Below are 20022 nucleotides of genomic sequence, written 5' to 3' on the forward strand. Positions count from 1 at the left end.
AAATAAATATATTTGAAAATGTAGAAAACATCCAAAATATTTAAATAAATGGTATTCTATTATTGTTTAACAATTTTTTTTAATCACTTGACAGCCCTGTTACTAACCAATGTAAACTTTGGAACAGTCTATACTTGAAGTGGTACTAATATAACTAACTATATCTGTTAGGGATTGGATTTTTTTTAAAACCATTAGTCATACCAGTCTAAGTACAAGATTGGACACTGCTATACCAGTATAAATAAAAAAAACCTCCTACTGGTAGTTCTCTCTTCCCATACAGGAATAGCTATATTGGTATAAAGCACATTTATACCAATATAACTACATCCACACTAGGGAGGTTTGTACCATTTTATCCATAGCCATAACATGATACATGTATAGAGGTAGTAGTACAACATTCTAGTGTAGAAGAGGTCTGTCTTTGACAGAATGAAACAGCAGAGAAGTGTGAACTATTCCAGCTTCTCTTTAAAAGATGTTTGTTATGAAGCTCAATGAAAACACTTCTAGGGCCAAAATTGTTAACTTAGATGCACAACTGTGTGTGAATTAAACATAGTCGTTAATCTTATATAACAGGCAGTAATACCATGCTGCACCCTAACACCACCATCATTCTTAAATGAGACAGACAAGTAACTCCTATCTCACTTATACTGTCATGGTTTAAATGAACGTAAAAATCAGAAACTAAATGTTTAGCTGATACAGAAAGGCCATATTCAAGCCTAAATTTTTGTGTAACCCTACTACTGTAATCAATGGCAGATCTGAAGTAGATTGAGAGTAGTCAAACGCTAAGATTTGTAGCTATAGCTAACAGAACATGATAAAAAGGATATTAGTTCCTTTCCACAAAATGAATTGATACTAGAGTTAGTGTAGTTAATCCTCATTGTAAGCATTTTGTATTATTGAACCAAGAGACAAAGCGGTGGAATCCCAGTCCCCAGGCCAATGGGCACTAAGGGCTCGATACACTCATGATCAGCATTTCACTGTAAATTAAAGACACTGAGCCCCTAATCCCAGAAAGCATCCAATCTCTGCCAAGCAGCAACAGCAGTTAGAGAACTTTTAGTTTGCCTGCCCAGGAAATTTTCTAAAGTTATGCAACATGACACCATGCGGAATAGATTGAAGATTTTTTTTGAAGTGACTTCATTGACTGCTATACAGTAACTCCTCACTTAACGTCATCCCATTGTTACGTCGCTAATCAATTAGAGAACATGCTTGTTTAAAGTTGCACAATGCTCCCTTATAATGTCATTTGGCAGCCGCCTGCTTTATCCACTGCTTGCAGGAAGAGCAGCCCATTGGAGCTAGCTGGGGGGCTTGGAACCAGGGTGGGCCGGCAGCCCCCCTAAGTTCCTGTGCCGCAGCCACCCAGCAGGCTATCAATTGCCTGGCCATTCAGGTGTCCCACCCCCCACTGCTGTGTGCAGCTCCTGTCCTCCTGCTTGCTGTGCAGGGGGTGGGGGGGAAGAGGGGTGCTAATGTCAGGGTGTCCCTCTCCCCCTGCTCCTGTACCCCATCTCCACAAAGCAGGGCTCAGGATGGAGGGAGCTTGCTGGCAGCACCTGCTGTCTCAACTTGTTGATCTACTTAAGAAGGCAGTGTACTTAAGAGTGGGGTCAGCCTACTTAAAGGGGCAATGCATCTCTCTCACACACACACAGGCCTGGTCTACACTGGGGGTGGGGGGTGGGAAGGCAGGAGCTAAGTCGGTCTAAGTTGCACAACTTCAACTACAAAAATAGCATAGCTGAAGTTGACGTACTTAGATCTACTTACCGCGGTGTCTTCACTGCGATAGGTCAACTGCTGCCGCTCCCCCGTCGACTCCACCTACGCTTCTCGCTCCAGTGGAGTACCGGAGTCAACGGGAGAGCGCTCAGCAGTTGATTTATCGTGTCCTCACTAGACGTGATAATCGACCCCGCTGGATCAATTGCTCCAGAGGTAAGTGTAGGCATCCTCCCCCCACCCCACACACACACACCCCCTCCCTCCCAGCTCCGGCACTTTGGAAAGTAGAGGGAGTGGTGTGCTCCAGCGGGATAGCATGGGTTCATCCGCGTGGGTTCAGTTTCCGCAGGGAATGTTTGCAGCCACTGCCATGCCTCTATTGGGTCTTCTTCCTCCAGTCCTGCTGCCTTGTAGAGTGTGAGGCTACATTAACAACGTGTTAACCCTTGAGAGCTCAGCCGAGTGCTAGTTCATCATTTAGCAGCAAGGCATTCCCTGGAAAATATCCCACCCTCTAACTCCACCACCTCAACCAAGCTTCACAATCATCATTGCTGTGTACAGTATTAAATTGTTTGTTTAAAACATATACTGTGTGTGTATATTCTTTTGTCTGGTGAAAAAAAATTTCCCTGGAACCTAACCTCCCCCCCCCCCCCCCCCCAGTTTACATTAATTCTTATGGGGAAACTGGATTCACTTAACATAGTTTTGCTTAAAGTAGCTTTTTTCAGGAACATAACTACAACGTTAAGTGAGGAGTTACTGTACCAAATTCAGAGGGAAAACATTTACTAAAATATGTATCTTTATTCAAATAAGGTTATGTTCTTTACTTCCAAAACAACAGATGGACAACCTTTTCAGTGTTACATTAATTGATACATCAATACAAGTCAAAGTCTCTCAAACAGGAAACAGTCAATTTAAATAACAATGATTTTGCATTTTGCTTAAAGGGCTCAGATGACTTGTGTTGAGATTCTCTCTCCATTTCCATGTGCCATTTATCATGCTACGCTCAATTTTAAGACTCAGACCAGGCTAATTTGCCCCTCAAACTGTTAAAATTAGATTCCAAGTTTTTTCATCTCTCTAAGACTCAATTTCTGTTTGAAAAAAGCAAGTGTGTTTGCACACAACATTGCAACAATTAGTGGCACTAATGAAACAGTATTTTAGCTAACAAGATAGTCTGACGAAAAAGCCACAGTTTAAAGTCATGGTAGGAACGAGAGTAAAGTCACGTAATTACCAAGATGTTTTATACTTTCCACCCCTCCAGCAAGTAGCAAGGATAACCCATGAATTATTGTTTCATTGTAAAATTACATGCGATCACCTTTTGAAAGTTACACATTTTGGGCCTTCTGTTTCCACAGAAGTCAATGGCAAACTGCTATTGTTTCCCGTGGGATCAGGTCCATCCGCAGCATAAATGCATTTTAATTTAACATGATAGATAGTGTACATACAATTTTAGATAGTGAGCGAATTCAGAAACTGCACAAGTTGCCCCCAGTGTTTTCCTCTTCCCAACACAAGATACAATACCACTGGTTGCTTCAACATTTTAATTTTCAAATTGAATAAGTCATAGTTGGAAAGATTCACAAAATGGAGAAACAAGAATGTATTAATTGGAAGATATCTTTAAGAACTGTACATCCCTTTACCAAATGTATTCTGGAAAGTAGGATCATATGAGATCTATTCTTTCAGCAGAACATACGAACTATTTATCTATCATGAAAGTGGAGGTTGTGTTTGTTTGACCATGTTCCAGCGCCAGAGGTGAAAGAAATAATACTGTGCATTGTTAGAAAGATAATGAACTACAATACAACACTCTGATAAAACACTGGCATTTTCTTCATTAATTTAGTTTAGTCCAAGGCATCTGTAAATACTTACTGGTGTGAGAGAAGAGAGCAGATTAATTGCTGCCTTGTGTTACTCTAAGCTATAGCAAGGGTTCTGCCATTGACTTGTCTTTATCTATGTAGATCAGTTTGGGGCAGTAGTTTCTCCTATCGGTACAGTAAACAAAGCCTTCCCATAATTTAAGTAAATTTATTAAACTATACCATTTATAGTGTATCACATACTTTAGCTATACAAATAGGTGTGGAATGGATCTAATCACACTTTATTGGTATAGCATAGACATCCACATTTATATGATAGTTTAATTTTTAAAGTAACAAAAATATATTGCATAGATTTTTTTATTTCCCCAAATTCTCAGGCACAATTCTAACAAATAGTTTTTCGTGACACTGAACTTGACAGCATGTGTTGCCTCCTCCAAAGGAGTCAAAGTTACATACATTAAGTTCTAGACAATTTCTGCAGGTATTGAGACAAACACATTCTGTAATTAAAAATGAACAGTCCCAATGTCCAGTTTTCATCATGTGCCTTGCAGAAACTTAGAAATACTTTAACTCTGTAGGAGAGCTACTCAAGAACAGATTACTATGGATATGTAAACAAAGTAGAGTGAATCCTTTTCTTATTACTAATTTGAGCATCTGTTCCATTTTGTCCCTGAAGCAAATGTTCACATGATAAGCAATGTTAAACAATCTTCAAATCCATCAGACTGAACACTTAGTTAACTTACACAATACTGGTTCAGTAAGAATTGCTGGACTAACAGCAAAACACGTCTGAGGCAACGGCTTGTGAGGAAGTAGGAAACGTGTACATAGAACTTCTAGTTTTCAACACTTACTATGTAAAATATTAACCAGAGTCTCCACTGTGATATTTCTATTAGATTCATGAAACAGCTTATAAAAATAAAAGCATTTGTCAATCTAAATATGCCCTTATTTCAATTGGAGTTTAAGAAATATCAGCAATATTATCTCTTTGTCGGAGAGGTTCCATTAATTACTTTACAAAGTTACGGTCAGTCATGAAACTACTATAACCCTAACAATCCCCACACAACTGCTTAAAGGACCTCTACTCTATTAGAATGTATTGTTTTCTCCCATTGTCTCATAAGAGACAAGGCTTTGTTTGCTTGTTCTGCATAGAGAGCCTTTGTTCTACACTCCAGCAGCTACTAATCAGACTGTTATTAAAGGCCTTTGTCTTTCAGGGTCCACAAATTACCAAGTTATTTCTACAAACTCTTGTGAAATTTAGATCTACAAGCCACTAAATCATTGCCAAACTGAAATCCAAATGACAAATAAAATATTTATAACGATGCTTTTTTCCCAAATTAGAGGAATGCAATTTTATTTAAAAGAAATCTCGTATGTCAGGATGCTTAAATATATTTTTCTGCACAAATCATTGGACATGAAATACTCAGCAATAGCGACTGGACCTCTATGCCCCAATCCTCCTATCTTGGAAACTTATTGATAAAACAATAGGAATACCATGGTCAAGTCCCAGTATGTACCAGAAACGTTTAAAAGTAAAAAAGATTCACAGATTTCCTTTGTACTTGCTCCATTGCTCTATGGGCTGTTTTTAAACCACAGTATTAATGTTTTAAACAAGAACTTATTTTGTTTAGCAAAAATTCAATAATTTACAATATTGAAGCATTTTAAACACTAGAATTTCCCTCATTTACAGACTTGTGTAATATTCTGTGCATACATACTGCAGGCATATACACACAAAAGGAACAGATCATCAAAAGAACTTTTTAGCTGCTGCTTCTTGCTGACTCCTAAAAACAAACAAACAAACAAAAAGCAGGAGATAATGCACAAAGAACTTAGTACATTTCATTACGTGAGAAGGCTACTCAAATAAGCAATATTTTTTTCCAATAAAGCTTCAATTACATTGCAAGCATGGCACGATCAGGGACATTAATCAGATTGGCTAACAGAACATTCAACCCAAAATTTAGGTTTTATAAAAAAATAAAATAACCTCCCCTCCCCCAATTCCCCCCGCCAAAAACAAAACAACATTTTAGAAAACCAAGCCCAATACATAAAAAAGTTTTAATTAGCATATTTTGAGAAAGTTTAACTGAAATAGTTAAACAGATTCCTCTGCCCTGTTTGAGTTTAACAGTGTAGCACTGTGCTAAGGGATATATACATCAAAGAGGAAAGCTGACTGTGCTATTTTAATTTGTCAGCCTGGACAAAGTGTGTGCGCAAATATATAATAAAAAAATATTTTAAAAATCTAACTTAATAATACAAGTTTGTTTTGAAAACAATGATTAATATGATCATGTCACTTTAACTGTACTTAAAATTAGAACTCCTAAATAAAGATAGCTATCAATCTTTTAAACAGTAACTTACCTATACATGATATAACCGATGAATAACACTGTTTGAACCGCTACAAAAATGAAGAAGTGAGTTGTAGATAGGCATGATGGAAACGGTGGTAATTCTGGACACTTTGGTTTCTCATTTGATGGCTAGAAAGCAAAAATTTGTTAAAATAATGCAGAAAGATGCCAATTGAATTTTTAAAACTGCTATTTTAGAAAACAACATTTTCAAAAGAAAGTTGCACATACATGTTTACAGAAAGAACAGGGGAAAGTGAAGGAATGTGTGGGTAGGAGACTCAAGATGTTTTAATTTTTATTTTTGTGTACGAGAGCTGAACAGATTGAAGTTACTTGGAGGCTGGGAGTGCGAGGATACATGTTTAGTTAAGCACCCCAGACATAATAATTAAAAAAAAAAAATTTTCTTGCAAGACTCATAAGCCATTTGAGCACAGCGGTGGTGGTGAAGGGGCCTTGAATGATCTAATCTGGATTGTAGTTGGGAAGTTCCGAATGCCTGAGCTATATGCAAAATAGACACTCTCCATGTTAAAGCACATCAGCATGCTTGGACTTTTCTTGCAGCAATAGGGGCAGCTGGGAAGTCTGCAGATGATGTTATTACTGAGCACATGCTGAAGCCAGTTACTTATGGTCTTAGAAACTGGTGAAAAGAAAAATAATGTGCCATTGTTAGGGGAACACATCAGACCGTGGGACAAAAGATGCCAACCTTTTCTTTCAGTTTTCTGGAAACTGCAAGGGTTTTTGCTTTGTAAATACAGAAGTTAAAAATATGGGATGGCCAAAAAATATCTGAGATGTATTCATACTCCGACTGCATCTCAGGCCTGTTACCAAAGACAGAACAAGCCTATTATGGATGGAGCTCTGCTAAATACATTAGATGGACAAATAGGAAGTCATTTGAATCAATGTTCCCAGCTTACAAAGAAAATATTGCATCATTCCAAAAACAAAAACAAACAAAAAAAAAAAAACACACACCGCCAAGATTGAGTGATTCCACAGGTTACAAGTTTCAGACTACCGTATAGGTAAATATTCAAACCACCATATTAAAGCAACTAATATGCAGTATTTGACAGCAATTCCCACAGTTTCTTACAGCTGGGTTTTTTAAACTATTGCAGCTCTTGCTTTGCAAGTATGATAAAAGTAGTGTATGTGCCCCCCATGCACATACAGGTACCTTTATAATAAAAAGCGTTTTCTAATTATTAAGTATTAGCTACGACAATTGCTGTAGGTCCTCTTCATGCAATTTGAAAAAAAAAAAATTCTAGTGTAGTCTGAGGAATTATCTTCTAAGTGGTCACACATTTATTTTTGATCAGATTCTGAACCATGTTTGTGTTTGAGTGTGCAATTACTACAACAGCAAACATTGAGAACTGTGCACGCTCAAATGGGCAGTTGTGCATTTAACTGGCTATTTATATTAATACAAGATTTGCATGCACATTATAAATGTGATTTCAAGTTAAGGCAGTTAAAAATATCATGCTTTTTATGCCTATCTTATCAAAACACTGATCATGCAGTTAAGGCAAAACAGTTTCAGGAGAGCAGCTTAATGAAAGATTAATTGTTCAGTAAATTACATGCTGGCTTTTCCCAACATTTCACTAACAGCCATATGCTGAATTTCTGCAGCCATTCTTTACACTAGTAGTACACAAATTACCATATTTCGCTGTACTAAATGCTCGATGTCCCTCTTTACTATATGAAGATGCTCTTTGATGTCATTGAAGTGCTGAGTTGTTTCATAGAGTCCTCCTGCAGAGCCAGGGTGCTGAACTCCACTGACCAACCTCAGAGTGTCACCCATGGAATTTCTGAAAACAAAAAGACGACTTGTTTCAGCATGGGGCAGTTCCTGAAAAATTCCCTCTTGCATACAGGCTACATTTATAACCTATTAAGATTAGTTTCAATTTAACATCTTACAAACAAAGGTAGGACACTTTTTTTTATAGCTTCCATGAATATCTGTGAAGAAGCACTTAGTTTTTCAAAATACCTATTTTTAAACCTGCATTGAGCAGAAGAATCTCAATTTTGTACAGTGCAACATGTCCCAAAGCTATAGTAAAAGCAAAATCAGCTCTATGGTGAATATTCTTTTGCTAAGCATCTGCTTTGGCTTATTTTTTGATGAAGTCTCAAACAAATGTTTTGAATCTGTGGATCTGACCAAGGCTTTAGGATAAACATGGTATAATGCTATCTTTTAAGGAAACTAAAAGCTGTTCCAAAAAAAAAAATATAATGCAGTCATGTAAGAAATAAAGAAGAGGCTTTAGGGATAAGAAAAGATTTAGGGCCATTCACGTTCCATGATTACCTTTTACATGAGAAACTCATTTCCCCATATACACTGCTGTAATACTTAATACTGTGTTCACATGAATTCATTTTGTTGTTACAACAAATCAAATTAAATCCACAAAAAGTTGAAACTCCATAACTAATATAAACTAATCAATGAAGAAAACATACATGCTCCTCTATCAATATGGTCATATAATTTTTCCCTATTGTGATGCTTCTTTTCAGTTGCAAAGAGGATTAAAGTCTACAGCTAAAACATTTATCATGTGAATGTTAATCCCTTCATTATTAACAGAATAATCAAAATGTACATCTTGGATTTAATTTACTTTAAACTTTACATTTTGTTCAGACAAGACAGCTTGACAACTATCTGTATGTAAAGCCCTAACTCTTCATCCAACGGTCTGTGACTCAACTTCCAACTAAAAACTCAAGTCATTTGGCTTGAATGTTTATCATTGTTGTACTGCAGTTACCAATGTGTATAATTCCACGCACTAGAAAGACTGTTAAACCATTTTTATACATTCTTTAAAATTCAAAATAGGATTACACTTATTGTAAAAGCTAGAGGTGAAAGCAAAGATCAAGTTTTGCTGCTAGTGTCTGATCATCTATAAACATAATGGTTAATTTAATTATAATTAATAGTTATAATACAAATTAAAACTTTAAACACCCCCTAACTTTTGCATTAATTACCCGTCACATCATTAAACTAAGCATTTGAATTTCAAGATCAGTCTATTTATTTTTGGAATTCTATAAGGGGAAAAATGTAAAAAGTATAAGTATCCAAAAGGTAATAGGACAATGCACCATACATATCTACAAGCACTACACCACAAATATACTATTTATGACTGCAGATTCCGTGAGTGGTTTTGATTGTAATAGTATATGTATTGTTAAACCACAGCTCACTAGAGGTTTCTCCCTCCATTGTGATTGCAGTGAAGTGTATTTAGATCATTTGGTGGGGAGGATTCTTAACTTGATCAGTACTGTATATCCTGGGCTAACACTCATCTCAGTTTTACCCCAGACATAACCAGTACTGAGTTAATTAAATAACTTGAATGCTTCTTATTAACTCAGTACTGGTATAATATTTAGATATGAGTAGCCTAAAAATCTATTTGTTTCTTTCAGTTACTAATATGCAAATATTCTTGTTTTCATGAGCTGACAATTAGATATTTCATCGGTTTCTTGAATTTGGTTACTATCCTTAGTTTCTTTATGAGGCTCAGGGAAAAAAAATCAACCAATACAACATGCTAGACTTTCATTCATTATTAGATATATTTCTCCTTAGTACAGCTTTTCAAGAATTCTACTTTTCTTCTCCACCAGTCTTCTTAAATGACAAAACCCAGGAATCCCCTTTTCATTTCAGGTTTCTCACAAAAAGACAAAAAAAAAAAACTTAACATCCCGCTCCACATTACTCTGTTTAAAAGCTATTAAAGAAAAAGTGAGTTTTAAGAACATAGTTATAGTCTGCTGTTCCTGGTTAAATTTCAAATTTAGAATGGATAATTCCAGGAGATTTACTTCACAATAAGCAAAATATTGTCAGCCATAAGTTACTGCATGACTTTTGGTATTTGCCAAAAATAAGTTCCCATTCTGAACACAATTCAAAATGTACTATGAGAAAGAGGGGTTTACCTTGTCCTTCTGCCAGCCACTGCTAACAACACTAGCCAAAGTGGCCCTACAAACAGCTCTCAACCTTTCTGTAATTTTCCTCTTCAACAGTCAGAAATATAACTAGGCTTGGCAGAATTTGATTTTTTTTTTTTAAACAATTTTGAGAGATAATATCAGTGTTTATTTTTAAGCATTTTTAATTTTAATCTATTTAAGTTTTCACAGTTGAGGGAAATTATGATCAGGCAAAAGGGGTGACAATTATTTAATGACAGCAGATATTGAAATTCGAACAGTTAAACCTTTATAGCTATTAAAACACAATTTGTCATCATCACATGTCAAAATATACAAAATATGCTTAAATCAAACTATCTTGGTCTATCCAAGGCCGTGATCAAGTGTCTTGATATTTTTGGGCTTTTGGCCTCAAGATGAAAACCTTGTCTTTGTTTCTGGGACCTTGAAGTGAAAAAAATTCTCCAAGTTATATCAGTTCTCAAGCAGCATTTCTCACTTAGCCTATATGTAAATTTCGATCATCATTGATGGAAATGTGTGTGTGTGTGTGTGTGTGTGTGTGTGTGTGTGTGTAAGTAAAATTGTCGTTTACAGACATTTACCTATAAAAAAAATCTAATCCTTCCAAGCCTAAATAAAACTCTGAATGTGACACAAACTGTATACATGCTAAGTAAGATTAGTGAACTTTTCATCCAATGTTCCTCCCCCTCCCGCAGTTTTCTTTTTATCATCACTGTATCAGAAGTCAATTTGTGAAACCAGGCCTTTGTTTGAATTACTTTTACAAGTCTTTTTTCTGGAACAGACTGCATATATTTGAGAAATAATTTTGCTTGTAATCTAAGCCATGCAAGCTATATTCAACAGCTATAGTGACCTCCACCTAATAAACGCTTGTTGTAATGAAATCTGTACAAATACAGTAAATTGATTTTTGTAATAATTTCTGTACATTATATATGGGATGGCTTTACGGGAGAAGGTGTTCTAAGTCTCTGAATCAACCATTGACTTCTAGCACTAAGAATACATGATGGGGTAAGATTAAAAAAAAAGACAAAATTAATGATGATCCATTTTTGTTATTAAAAGAAAATATTAAGTTCTCTAAATAAATGTGGGCCATGTCAAATTTAAATTATGTTGCTCCCACAAAGACAACATGCTGTTTGTTGCTATTGTCTACACTGGCAAGGATTCTTCTGTAATCAGATGATTAAGAAATCTACAAATCTTGACATGAAAATTACTTTGACAATAAGTCCTTTTCCTCCAGGGATGACCAATAAAGCAGCAGTGGGCTGTTCATTTTTGTTATTTCCTTATCTATAACATAAGACATTTCTTTAATCTAAGCAGAAAATATTAAGATGTTACGCAAATGCATACCTAATAAGTAGTCACTGAAAGGGCAGACTACCAATGTTAACAAGAAAATCTAATTTACTTGCTTGGCATAAGGATTGGTCAAGAATATTAAAATAAAAGCTTTCCTGGAAGAACAAGAGTGAAAATGGAAGTACTCTAATCTTTGTTCTACAAAAAACCTGACCTACTTAGATGAATTACAAGATGTTTCCCTTGAACTATTAATACTGGCAAAATACAATTGTTTATAATTGTAGCATAAAGTTGTCTGCAAAATTTTTACAAAAGATAATGAATGTTTTAACTTTTGTGAATACAAAGTTAAAGGAATTAAATTATACAACTGTGAACAATTTTGAATACAATGTACAAACATGCCTTTCAGAAAATTCCCAATATTAAAATCCATTAGTTTTATTAATACTTAAGCTACAAGCCACTACCAAAGAACAAAGTAATAATTTATTTTTACAAAAGATTCAAATAAGAGTAGCTGAGTGCCAATATACAACTGTGAGCAGAGATTTTTAAACATGCATTATTTGGGTCTCTCTCAATCTCGCCTGTTGAAGTGTTCCACTCTATAAATAATCATTGGAGTAGGGATTTGAACCTGGGTCCCTCATTCCTAAGTAAGTGCCCTAACAGGCTACAGGAGTAATTCTCACTCTCTTTTCCTGGCCCAGAGACAGGAAACAAGTGGCCCAGAGACAACTGTAATTCATGGTAGCAATTCACTGTCATTCATGACATTGCTAAGGCTTTGGAGCGGTGCTCCGGCTCCACTCCAGCTCCAGGCAAAAACCTGCAGCTCCACTGCTCTGGAGCTGCTCCGCGCTCCAGCTCTGGGTTCCGCTCCAAAGCCCTGCATTGAACAGTCACTTGACCAGAGAAAGACAGAATGACTATAGCGCAGGAGTTAGGGCACTCACCTAGGATGTGGGATACTTAAGTTCAAGTCCCTACCACAATGAGCGTTTTTTAAAAAAAGTAGAACATCTTCAACAGAACAAACACAGAGATCCATATCAGAATATCCCATAGCCCAATGGCGAGGATGACCGCCCCGCCCACTACTCACCCTATGAGGGAGACCAAGTTTTAAACCCCTTCTCCATATCAGGCAGAGGGGCAGAAATAGAACCTCGGCCTCCCAAATCCCAGGTGAGCACCTTACCAACTAGGATAAAGGTTATAAAGAAAGCGGTTGTCCTCCTCTGCCATTTTCTGGATCTAGTCCTCCTTTGCTTTTGACATTTTGTTTTGAAATTTTTGTGTTTTGATTTTTTTGGTTCAGTCCAAACTATTAGTCGAACTCAACACAAATAGTTTTGAGTTGACCAAAACTGTATTTTTCAGCAAATAAACTATTTGCAGAAATATTTTTGCCTTGCTGTACCTCTCCCTCTCTCTCATAGAACTGGAAGGGACCCTGAAAGGTCATTGAGTCCAGCCCCCTCCCTGCCTTCACTAGCAGGACCAAGTACTGATTTTGCCCCAGATCCCTAAGTAGCCCCCTTAAGGATTGAACTCACAACCCTGGGTTTAGCAGGCCAATGCTCAAACCACTCAGCTATCCCTCCCCCCTGAGGAGAGGCTAACCTCTAATGTCATTAATTGTGCTACACAAAAGACACTTTGGTGTATTAATTGATAGATCCATTTTTTACAATGACTTGCCACATTCTTTTCTAAAATGATAAATATCTGAACAAGTTAAATTAATACAAACAAACACACATGCTGAGAAGCACAATGTATCTATTTTGAAGTGCAGTTACTGAAAGGCAAATGTTTTTCTGACTGCGAGATTGTTAAATGTTTCTTCCGCCAAAATCCAGAAGATTGTATTAACATGTTTCTTACAACAACATGACACATGAACTCAGGAAATCTGAAGTTACAGTTAACATTTCTGTATTTAATGTGCAGCTTGGCATCAGATATTGTATGAGAACACTATGATTAGAGATAATTACGCTTGATATTTTCCTAACTTTTTGCATTATAAACACAGTACACCGTTTATTTTTCTTGTATAGGATTTCTTTGTAGTTTAGGCCAGAATTTTCAGAAGGCTCCAGTGGAGGCCAGCTTTTCAAGAGTTAAGATTTTTCAACACCCAGAAGATCTGACTGACAAGAGGCACTGGGCTACTTTGAAAATCCAGCCCCAGTTGAGAGCGCTCAGTCTGTGTTCCCTCTAATGTGCATGCCTGCGCAGCTGCACAGGACCCCATCAAGGACTGCGCACCTGATGAGGAGAGCCATGTAGCCACAGGGGCCTGGAGAGGTGAGAGATGTGTGTGTGGGGGAGAATAGGGGGAGTTTGGGGCGCCTCTCCCGTGGCCCTGGTCCAGGGACTGCTGCAGCAGGGAGGGGGTCGGGGGTAGTCCTCTTTCCCTGCCACAGCCCCGGGGCCCATACCTCAAACCCCTCATCCCCGGCCCCACCCTAGAGCCCACACCTCCAGCCACAGCGCTCACCCCCCATACCCCAAATGTCTGCCCCAGCCCTGAGCCCCCTCCCACATGCCAAACCTCTCGCCCCACCCCTGCCACACATCACCTCCATATTGGTGCATATAACAAAATTCATTCTGCACATGGATGGAAAAAGAGGGAACACTGCACTCAGTAATGTGTGGGGGGAGGGATAGCTCAGCGGTTTGAGCATTGGCCTGCTAAACCCAGGGTTGTGAGTTCAATCCTTGAGGGGGCCACTTAGGGATCTGGAGCAAAATCAGTACTTGGTCCTGCTAGTGAAGGCAGGGGGCTGGACTCGATGACCTTTCAAGGTCCCTTCCAGTTCTAAGAGATAGGATACCTCCATTAAAAGTACTTTTCCAAGTCTGGTCCTTGAACTCTCATTCCACTGAAGTCAATGGGACACTGACTTCAGCAGGAGCAGGATTGGGCCCTCACTAGGATACTAAATATTTGTTTTTAAATACAGAGGTTTGGGGAGTGTCCAAACAACAAAGGACAACGATACATGACTTACAGAGATTTGAGTAGTCTATGTGACTAAAAATGCAAACAACCGTAAAAAATATTTCTGTGGGATGCAAACTAAAAGACAGGCTACAGATCAAGGTGGAGCCATTTAGACATCATAGTGATTAGGAAAGGGATCATCTCAACTACCACTGTGGTAAAGAGCTACGCTTCTCTTCACTTCATCTAAAACGTGTTTCTCACACACGCACACACAAGAAGTAATTCAAGCAGAGCTGCTTCACTCAAAACAAGTGATCAAATGAAGTTAGATGGCAAAAAAGAGCATGAAGTTAGAATCATAGACTATCAGGGTTGGAAAGGATCTCAGGCGGTCATCTAGTCCAACCCCTTGCTCAAAGCAGGACCAATCCCCAACTAATAAAGTTTGTAGGTATAACATACAGCTAGATATCTTTAAGCAAGAGGAATGGAAAAACAGAGCAACAAAGATTAGATACACTTAGAGGGACAAGTCCAACTAATCTAATCATAATAATTTTTGATGTACATACTGAAGAAAAAACACTTATCTGAATGGTAACTTCTGAACATACAAAAAATATTAAAATGTATGAACTTTTGAATAGTGCTAGTCAATGTCCCTGGAAAGCTAACTTCCTTAACATAACTTGTTTGACACTAAACACATATACTGGAAATATTTAATTTCACATGTTTGCTCCTGGCATGAAAAACACCTATGGCTGGCAGAAAACGCTTTTTTCAGAAGCCAGAATTCACTAATGCAGTGGTTTTCATTTGTGGGCCCCTAACAAATTTCAAATACAGGTGTGGACCCCTTTGGAAATCTTAAACAGTCTGCATACCCCTAGGGGTCCGCAGACCATAAGTTGAAAGTCACTGCACTAATGTTACGGTCTTCTGAGATAGTTACATTGCTAACAATATCATCTTCTCATGATGAGGTACAAACCTGAGTTCAAAAAAGGATTAGATAAGCTCAGGAAGGATAAGTCCATCAACGGCGACTAGCCATGATAGAGCACGTGTGTCGCCGACTGTTTGTCCCTAAGATCTGGTTGACACTATACACCTCTATGTTGCTCATGAAAAATCCACATCCATGAGCGATGTAGTTATACCAGTGGTCCCCAACCTTTTTCGTCTATGGAGGACCGTGGTGGCGGACAAGCATCTACCGAAATGCCACCAAAATGCCGCTGACAAGTGGCAATGTCAATGGGCGTCGCCGCTGAAACGCCGCCGACAAGCAGCCTCACCCAGAGGCATCATCGCCAAAAATTGGCAGCATTTCACCGGCGACGCCTCTGGATGACTGCTTCCTGGTGGCATTTCGGTGTATGCTCGTCCGCTGGCCAGTACCCGGGTGCACTTAGACGCCCTGGCGGGCGCCATGGGCACTGCGTTGGGGACCCCTGAGTTATATCAACCTAATCCCCTATATAGATAGTGTCATGTCATGAGGAGAGCAGTAATCAGAAGTGATACAATATTAATACTGTGAACAAAAAAATTCTATTTTTACAATGTCCAGAGCCAAATTCAAGAGGCTACAAGATTGAGAAATATCAGCCAAATTAAAAAGTTGCCTACTTTTCACTAAACAAAATTAGTTTGGATTTTAAGCTATTATGGTACAAACAGTCATTTTAGGTGGTGACAAAAAGATTAGAGAAAAGATAATGTCTTTCAGTTTGTTTACTGTGTGCATTTTATATGCAGGGAAGAAGAGCTTGGTATAATCAAGGAAATTAGACGATTCCATAGGTCCACAAAGGATCTTGCTATGGCTAAGATAATTTGCCTGGGAAGCACAAATGCTATGAAAATATTTTCTATAACGCTCCTCAAAAGTCACTTTCACTGTTTCCCCTCCACAGTCAGTTTCCCAATTTGTGTGGCTCCTTTTCCACAATGAAACAGGGAAGAAGTTTTCTCTTTTAAGAACAAAAAACCCAGGAAAATAAGATTGTAAAAACAGAAAAATTGACACCTGGACTCAAAGGCAAGCACAGTAACCTGAAACCTCTTAAAAAATTGACTAGCCTGCCAGCTGATGATGTCCCTTTAACCTCGTATTGTCAGAACAACATCTGAAATCTTAATCCTTCATTTACCTATGTAAGAGAAATGTAAAGAGGCTCACTTAACTACTGTCTGTACATGAAGTTCCCTCTACACTCATGTACACATTTTTCAGATTTCAGTTTGACCTGACCTATACTGATTTAAATCAGGAAGAATTACAATGAAGAAAAAATTGAGTTAGACCCTTGTAAAACCAGTGTAAGAGAAATTTGAATCAGGTCTTCAACAAGACACTAAGGACACACACTTACCTCATTTCATTCACTTGTCTGAGGACCTCCTCTTGAGTTTTCACAATAGTGTCAAGCTCTTGTTGGGAGACCTGAAAAAACAAACCCCCAAAAATGGTCAATGCCAGAGTACAGAGCTATGCATGTAGAAAAGAAGTAAACTGATTACATGTTTGAATTCATGTCAACATATTAACAATGATACACATTTTGAGTTCACCTGTCCTTGTTGGCCTGGAATACCAGCTCCTCTTTTGGTAATCTCTTCTGTTACTGCAGAGACGTACCTCCTCTGCTCATCGAGAATCATGTCCAACTGCCTATTAAGTTGCTTGATTTCAAGATGAATTCGATTCTGCCCTTCAAAGATTTGTCTCAATTCACGATCACTTACAGTTTCATAGAAATCATCCGCTAACAAAAAATAAATGACTTATTATAGTTCTCCATTTTCAGATAGTCAAATATGTGCATGCATGTTCATATGCCATAGAGTTTTATTTCACCTCAGCCGCCCAAAACACCCAGAAGTTATGAGTACACTCATTTTTGTATTTATATTAATACCTGCAGCACCTCAAAACCCCAGCCTAGGATTAGAGCCCCTTTTGTATTAGTCACAGTAAAAAAACAAAAACAAAACAAAACAAAACAAAAAAAAAACCACACCACACACAAAAAACCCCAACCAAAGACAGTCCCTGCTTCAGAAAGCTCAAGCTGCGATTCAGACAATGTGCAAGAAAGACAAGGTAATAATATGGACAGACAAGTTTGCGTAAATTAGTAGTCATAGTGGTCTCAGTAGTCACCAGCCTAACCACTGTCAATCAGAAGCGATTTGAAGGAATCGTAAAAGTACATTTTAAGGAGAATTTTGAGATAAAGAGGTCTCTTTCCAAATTTTGACAGGAGTTCTTCTCAAGCAATGTGGGAATGGGAGAAAAGCAGTCAATTAAAACCAGCATTCAGTAGCGAAGTAAAAGCTGAAATCAACTGTGCAATAAAAAAAAATCTGATTTGAAAGGCAAGGTGGGGCTAAAATGGTAGAAGGTTATAAAGTGAAGACAAGAAGCTTAAGCTTGATACAGTGGGCAAGGGGGAGTCAGTGGAGGAATGCAAAGTGGGGGGCAGGGTGGTCATATGACTGGACAGAACAGGTGATCCTAGCAGCAGACCTGGCATAGCTAAAATTTTCTAAACTGGGACCCTAAATCCATATTTAGGTATCTAAATATAAATGACCTGAATTTATGATCAGCTCACTCACAAATCTCATTTAAGTCACTGGGAGCTATAGGTGTAAGATCCTAAATATGGGTTTAGGAGCCTACTGTTAGGTACTTATATTTTAAATACCATGATGTTAATAATTTGGTAGTCCTATTTGTTAGAGGTATGGTATAAGTTTCATATCATAACTTTCAAATCTAACCCTGAGTTAACATGAGTTACTGGTATTTTTAATATTTCAATGCTAGTTATTTCTGCAGAGTTGAAATTAATGGGACTCAAATATCTGCTTGAAGTTAAACATATGTTCAAAGGCTTTAGTGAATAGGGATGGACTGTTGAATTAGGGCCTTAACAACCGACACATCACAGACAGAAAGAAGATCCACAGAAAACATTTGCCTGGCTCCTTACTTTCAGATCAGCAGAAGAGATTAGTTTTCTCAATAAATTTTCAAGAAACTGTCAAACTTTTCCCCTGGCCCATTAAAAAAACCACCTGTCCACCCATCACCCTACAGGCACACAGACTTCTATTCGCTCCTTCAGTTACAAAGGAACATCATACATGTCTGTTAATATTTCAGCAATCCCTTGGCATAGAGAAGTCCAAAGAACTTCTGGATAAAATAATTGACATAAGGGAGTTGGGGGAGCTCAGGATTTACGGGACTGGGCCCCAGTTCTAAATACACTGGCACAGCTAATGTAATCGTGAGCATGGATATCATCATCTTCAGGTTTAATAATGTGTTTTCCCTGACAATTAATAATTTGTTTATTTAACTTGCCTGGCTGCCCTTGCATATCAGGATGATCCTTCTGAAATTCTTCCTTCTTTTTATCCAGTTCTTGTTGAAAATGCTCAAACTCTTCTTGATATTTCTCTTTATCCGTCTCGGGAATTTCTGCATCTGGAAGAGGCTTTAAAGCAATTTTTAAAAACAAGGTATTACTAGAAATCCTCAACATTTTCAGTCCTCTTTCCAACAAATCTTATCTCCCAGGGGCTCTTGTCAAGATTTGTTCACATTCTGAGGCAAACAAACATGCTTCAACACTCATGCTACTTGCTATAAGATCTACACTTACGGAAACACATACTTCAGAGTGTAAAGTTGATATTATAAGACACTATACATCCCTATTGTGATTCCTACCATTTTTAATTTGTGGGAATTTTTTTGCAGTTAGAAACATCAGAACTTTCTACTGTGAGAGATAGACAGACATTGTGAACAAATATTACAGTACTAAACAAGTGCCATGCGAAGTAGAAAGTCAAACTGGCCAAGCATTTTTCCAGGAAAGAGAAATAGTGAAAAGTAATTTTTTTAAAATTTCACTATTAATATAAATATGACAAAACAAGTATATTTTGTTTTTAAAACTATTCAATTTAATTCAGTGCCCTTTCAAAGTGTCTAGTTTAAGATTTTTCCACATTTTACTATTCAGACATTTTATTGTATTAGTCTCATTTTCCCAAGATAGTAGACTGTATACCCACATCAACATTTTGAAACAGAAAAGAAAAACATGAAATAAGGTGCTTCAATGCTGACATTTTAATGGACTCCCAGCCACATGCTGAACATATGCATATCTGTAAAATTAATATATTCCAATGCATAAAGATGCTTACTGCTTCTTTCCCAGGCTCAGTCAACTGGAAAGTTAGGAAAGACAGTACATCGTGGTCATCTGAATAAAAAGCAAATACATCAAATTAGTCTAAATATACTAGTATTTAAATTACCACTATTAGTTATGAAATATTTTTTCTAACATATTCTAATTTATTATGGAAGTTTCTGATTTACTACAATAAAATTCTAGCCTTCTTTTGACTGTTGGGGTTTTGTGGTATGCTCTCTCAGTTCTCATTAGTTGGTCACTTGGATTTGTAGCCCAGATGAATGGCATACCAAAGACAGAAGAAGTGAGAAAAGTCTTCTATACAGTACTTTAAAAAGTTACAAGGACATACTAACTAGTGTATTAGATAATTTCCCTTCCACCCATCTGTCCCCTGCCTGCCCACCCCA

The 20022-nt window shown here is 37.6% G+C and overlaps 1 protein-coding gene across 1 annotated transcript in view; it reads right to left on the bottom strand.

Annotated features, from left to right (window-relative positions):
- Nucleotides 1-2551: 2551 nt before the first annotated feature.
- LMAN1 (lectin, mannose binding 1) overlaps nt 2552-20022 on the bottom strand; it is a 34368-nt gene continuing 16897 nt past the window's right edge. The window contains exons 7-13 of the mRNA XM_005303849.5: nt 19620-19678; nt 18766-18898; nt 16962-17155; nt 16763-16833; nt 7743-7896; nt 6057-6178; nt 2552-5461 (exon numbers count right to left, since the gene is read on the bottom strand). Of these exons, the coding sequence (XP_005303906.1) occupies nt 5425-5461; nt 6057-6178; nt 7743-7896; nt 16763-16833; nt 16962-17155; nt 18766-18898; nt 19620-19678 (770 nt within the window). The 3' untranslated portion in view covers nt 2552-5424. The remainder of the gene's footprint in view (nt 5462-6056; nt 6179-7742; nt 7897-16762; nt 16834-16961; nt 17156-18765; nt 18899-19619; nt 19679-20022) is intronic.

This window comes from Chrysemys picta, chromosome 6 (genome assembly GCF_011386835.1).
Source record: "Chrysemys picta bellii isolate R12L10 chromosome 6, ASM1138683v2, whole genome shotgun sequence".
Taxonomy (NCBI): Eukaryota; Metazoa; Chordata; order Testudines; family Emydidae; genus Chrysemys; species Chrysemys picta.